General features: G+C 54.9%; 1 protein-coding gene across 1 annotated transcript in view; it reads right to left on the bottom strand.

Annotated features, from left to right (window-relative positions):
• Positions 1-5492, bottom strand: part of WARS1 (tryptophanyl-tRNA synthetase 1) — a 30539-nt gene that overhangs the window by 7299 nt on the left and 17748 nt on the right. The window contains exons 8-10 of the mRNA XM_019639215.1: positions 5400-5492; positions 1230-1417; positions 67-202 (exon numbers count right to left, since the gene is read on the bottom strand). Coding sequence (XP_019494760.1) covers positions 67-202; positions 1230-1417; positions 5400-5492 — 417 coding nt within the window. The remainder of the gene's footprint in view (positions 1-66; positions 203-1229; positions 1418-5399) is intronic.

Genomic DNA, 5492 nt, shown 5'->3' with positions numbered 1-5492 from the left:
GTCACTGTCCGTGAAGCCGAAAATGCCCTTGACTTGGTTGAATGTAACGTGCTTTTGAATCTTCACCACGTTCCTGTAGAAGCCGGGGCTCATCCTGCAAAGACGCTCAGAATCAAACCCCAGGCCCAGAGGGGGGCCTTCCACTGAAACCCGCGGGAGCGACACCAGCCGGGACACTGGGGAGGGAGGTACCCACCAGCCACTGCAGGCAAAGCGGACACGCCTTTACCTGTGACACGCACGGCCTGGGTCCATGTGAGATCAACGCAAGGCAACAAGTGACAAGCAATGAGAACATGGCCACGTTCCCACGTGGGGGCTGACAGGAAATATTTCAGTCCTGCCAGGGTCAGTGCTTGGATGTGGCTGAACTGGACAAGGCCTGAGTGTGGAACGAGACCCGATGTGCACTTTACAGAGAGGGCCAGCTCGTGGGGGACTGGAGGTTGGGGGTGCTGCAGTGGGCAGGAAGAAAATGCACAAAAGGACGCCAGTGACGGGGCAACGCCAATGCCACCTGGCCCTAAAAAGAGCAGCAAAACCCATGGTGTGTCTGTGGGTTCGAGCAGTTGCATCAGGTCTTTTTAAGGAATGAGAGGTGAGAAATAAACCAAAGTGCCACGAGGATTACAGTCACGGGGACATGCAAGGTCTCACCTAACCCGACTTCATGGACAGACTTGCTGACTCCTGGCCACTAAACTGAGGTGCCAGGACTTGAACCCGGGTCAGTCTGCCTTCCTTATAAGGTCATGTTTCTTCAAGCACACCACGGTGCCTCTCTGCCCACACGAAAAGTGATTTTTAAAAAATCTAATCTTTTTCTAACACATCTTTGGTATACATTTGGGAAGAAGGTCAAGACCTCAGAAGTTGCAAATTGAAGGCTTTTCAGAATGAAATGTTTGGGCTCAGTAAGTGGCTGATTTAAAAAACAAGACTGGGAGGGAACTGTGTAAGCAGTGTGCTTTTTCTCTGTGAGGAAAGAGAAAGGTACCCTAACTTGGCAAAACCGACTGTCCTTGGAGAGGGAACAGTGCAGAAGCACCTCTGTCAGAAGCTGGGGATGGAAATCGTAAAACCGATAAACCAGATCAGAACACTTAATAAAGGAAGAAAAATGTTTACCAGGCCGTACGACCAGTTCGGACGTTTCATTCCGCTGTGGTCATGAGGATTTGGTGTCTGCATCGACTTAGTCAAAAGGCAGCCGAGCGTTGTCTCCTTACCCCATGTAGTCAAGGTCAGAGAAGATGAAGGTCTTGTTGATGTCAAAGCCGCAGGCGATGATGTCCTTGGCATTCTCCACAGCGTAGCCGTAGGNGTACATGAAGGACACGTCCACGTCGCAGTTGCCCCCAAACTGCTTGTGCTCCTCGACGGTGTCTCTCCCTCCAGAAAACGCGTGCTTGTTGACCTGCACCAGCAAGGGGACACAGAAAGGGTAGCAGGGACTGGCCGCCCTGCGGGTGGAAACTGGCTGGGAGTCCCGCCAATGAGAGCTTCAGTCCCGTCAGATCCTGACTAGAGGGAGAGTGAGGCTCAGACGGCGGGAGGAACCCCTCACACTGTTCCTCCCCGCCAGGCCGGGGTTCGAGCCACAGTGGGGTCCCTGCAGGGAAGGGGAGACAAGGGCAGATTAGCTCGGAACCCTCCACTCCCCAGAGACAAGAACAGTGTCAGGAAAGCTGAAGTTGGGGGGAATGTCCTAAAGTGTTCTCACTTTAGTGAGAACACTTTCAGTGAGAAAGCTTCAGAGAGAGGACGAACACAAGCCGGCTTCAGAGGAACAGGGATGACGAGGGAAGGGGCAGCCTCCGTGGGGCGGCAGGTGGCACTGTCACCTCCGGAGGACAGGACGTCAGCACCCGGCCTCCTGGCTGCTGCCTTCCCCACCGTGAAAGACAGGCGGGAGGCAGCGCGCACGGCTCCGAGGGAAAGCCAGACCACAAACAGTGTGGAGGCAGGCAGGGCCCGCAGGCAGGGCCTGCCCATGACGCGCATTTCAGGAACGAAGACAGCCAGACGCAAGCCCAGAGAACGCGCTCCAGGAATCATGAAGAGTCGGGGAAATCAGGGCCGTGGGCAAGAGAAGAAAAGCCAACGAGGAGAGGCCAAGTCCCTCAGGGTTGTGTCGATGAGTATCTGAGAAGCCTGCTATGTACAGAGGTCGCCTATGTTTTTACATGGGGAACAGGAAGGGTCGAGTTGGTAAATTCCAAGTGGAGATGTTAAGGAAGTCACACCACAAGGGCCCCAGGACAGATTATAACTGGACTCTCTGGGACCATCTAGAAGCAGCAGGTGACCGTCAGCCACATGGGAGGTCAGAGAAACCCACCTCCTACTGGTGGGCGTGGCAAAGTGCTGCTGGGGTGGGAGGGATAGGCTGAGTCAAAGGCCGCCATCCCTCTCCTTAACGAAAAGGAAGCAAGGCATCTAGGAAAACCAATGGATGCATACCGCAAGAACTATGGAGAATACAAAATAAACAAGAAGCGAAAACCGCCTAGTACTGAGCTCTCCTGAGGTCGGGCAGGTGTTGAGTATCTGGTCGAGGCGACCCCTGCCCCCTCGGGCATCTTCCTGGGTGCAGACTCCCAGGTCCGGCCAGGCCAGCTGGGCCTCAGGGAAGACCATGCAGTGCCGGGAAGGAAGCCTTGAGGATAACCTCCCAGGCTCCAAAGGGTGGTTTTAAAGGCCACCCAAGGGCCCTGGGGCAGCTCCCAGCCCTTGTCTGAGAGGAGGACGAGGAAGTGCATGTTTGCTACATTTTTCCAAGATGCATGGGCATCGTCCAACGGTGGCACACAGCAGATGTGCCACAGTAATGGCTGTTAAAATTATTACAAACAGTCCTCAAAGACCCAACAAACTTGGTATTGCTTTCTCCACTTTCTAGGTAAAGAAAATGAGGCCCCGAGTGTCCAGTACCTGCTGTGTGGGACAGTGGTGGAGCCAGGCTGACTCTTCCTGGGACACCAGGCTTCCGAAAGCGGCTTACGTGGTGCTGGTGTTGGGCCTGGCCGGACCTCAGGGATGCTAGGGCCTGACTTACAGGGAGGCAACAGGAAAATGGGCTTGGCTTAGGGTGGAGAGCAGTCTTGGTGGTGGGGCCCGAACGCCGTCACAGGATCCAAAATGACAGGAGTGAGTGAGAGACACCAAACACGGTTCCACGTAACAGGAAGCAGGAAGCCGGTCCGAGCGGGGCTCTTTGGGCCGAGGGATGGGGACTTGAGTCAGTCACCAGCTCCAAGAGCCAGTGAACTTTGGCTGCTCCAACCCAGCGGGATGGTTGAGTTGGCCTTTAGGAGCCCCGAGGCCCAGGGCGGGGACGGGCCACTGATCTGGAGCTGGAAACAGCTCTGGGAGCAGGGCACTAAAGGGGCTCTGTGAGCAGAAAGCACGAGTAGGTGGCCAGCTGGCAAACTGTGTCTCAAACACTCGTCCTGCACGAAGAGATTCCTACTTCCAAGGGCTGCCGTGGGAGGCTCTGCCAGCACCTGAGTGACAGCCCAGGGGAGGCACGTTTTGGCCTATCCTACAAAGGAGCTGTCCAACTATTCACTTTTTGAACTAAAATCTTAAATTTGGGCAGCACTCGACAGTTTACAAACACTTTTTATACGTGATCTCATGTAATCCCTGCCTCAAGTCTGTGAAGGGTACAATTGCCCCCACTTCACGGATGACACCTGGACAGCCAAGGTCACTCACCAATGGCGGGGCCAGACAATGGGGCTCCTGACCAGGCCATGGGGGGGCCCACGCTGTTGGGGACCTGGGTTACGGTTCCCGTCCCACTGTTTCCCAACTGTGAATCCAGGGCAGCTGCCGAACGGCTGCTCTGAGCCTTGTTTTCCTCGCCTGTGAAACAGGCACAGTCTCCCAGGTGGTTGTCACGACTCAGTGAGGTCAGTGCCTGGCAGGTGACCACGCAGCCATGCTGCCGTGTCCCCACACGGCTGTTGTTGGCATTCCTGGGAGGGGCTGGAGCAGATGCCCCCGCTTGTGGCTGGCGTGGAACGTGAGTCTGGAGCTGGAGAGGGCACAGAGACTGAGAGCACAGGCATGGCCTGACCCTGGCCGGCCCCTGGTGGCGTCTGCAGCCTGTGCGGCTCCTGACCTCACGCTCCCTGCTCACCCACTGGGTGGGTTTTGCTGGTCCCTAAGCGAATGAAAAATGCCCCAGAGCCCAAAATGACTTCTTTCAAACAACATCTCAAAAACAAAACAAAAACTCTGCTAGAGGGAACAGGAGTTCCCCTTCCCCCTCGGCACTCCACACTCTGGAAGTTTCTGTCAGAGTGAAAGGGAAAGAGAAAGCCTGTTTACAGTAGCTTCCACCGAGGGTGGGAGGGTCAGCCGCGCAACTTTCAATATGAAGGGTTTCGCCATTGTCAAACAGAACCTGCTTGGGACTTTCCAGAAGGGTCAGGGGCCTGGCAATAACGCAGACAGCTACATTACGTGCTTCAAATACAGTTTCTGTCACTCCCACTGTAATCTTCCAACATGCAAACACACACCTGGTTCCAAGTAAAATGTCAACAGACTTGTGGGGCAGTTGAGGGGACTGTACATATGCTGGCAGGTCAGTACGGGAAATAGTGGGCCCTGAACAATAAGGAAGCCCAAGCTAATGCCTATCTCACGTTTCTCTGGTGACTCGACAAATATTTACTGGGCGCCCGCTGCATGATGCGCCAGGTGTAGCACTTCGGGGCCGGACAGGACTGTCTCGCTGAAGGACACGTATCAATTGCGCGTGTCAGTGAGAACTGGGAGAAAAGCAGCCCCTGAGCCCCACACGGGCCAGGAGTGCTCGGCTGGGCTCCAGGGGCTCCAGTGGTGGTGACTTGGTCAAGTCGGTCATCCCCTCTGGGCCTTGTCCTTCTCATCTTTAAAAGAAACACACCACTCTCTCCCAGTGAGAACAGAAATGAGGAAACACAAACAGAGCGCCTGGCCCAGCTCCTGGAATATCACTGGTGCTCAGAAATGTACTAAATGTTTTTCTATTGTTTAAGTGTAACTTTAAAGACAATTGCCATAACTTTGCTTCCAGAACAGAGTGCTGGTGAGAAAAGAAAAGAAAAAAAAAATCCAAAGTTTTGGCTAAATAAAAGGACACAAACAAAACAAATTCATCTGTTATCTGGGAACGGGGACAGGTGGCCTCAAGCTAGCAGGGGCACAGCTATCGATCCTGGATTTCTGTGGCCCTGTGGCAGCCGACGCTGAAACCACAGAGCAATGGTGCGCGTGCGTGTGTGTGTGTGAGTGTGCACCTGTGTGCCTGTGTGTATGTGCGCGCGTGTGCGTGCGTGAGTGCGCACCTGTGTGCGTGTGGCTCTACTCACACAGGCAGCCCCTCGGCCCGGGACAGCGCTCACCTTGGTCTTGATCTGCTTGGCTGTGTCGGTGAGGAAGATGGAGGAATTGGGGTCGCTGGCGCTCATTTTGGTCTGGGCCCCCTGCAGGGCAGG

The sequence above is a fragment of the Hipposideros armiger genome, unplaced genomic scaffold, assembly GCF_001890085.2.
Source record: "Hipposideros armiger isolate ML-2016 unplaced genomic scaffold, ASM189008v1 scaffold_43, whole genome shotgun sequence".
In the NCBI taxonomy this organism is placed as follows: Eukaryota; Metazoa; Chordata; class Mammalia; order Chiroptera; family Hipposideridae; genus Hipposideros; species Hipposideros armiger.
Note: the sequence above shows the minus strand (reverse complement) of the source record. Positions and strands in the feature narration are given on the sequence as shown.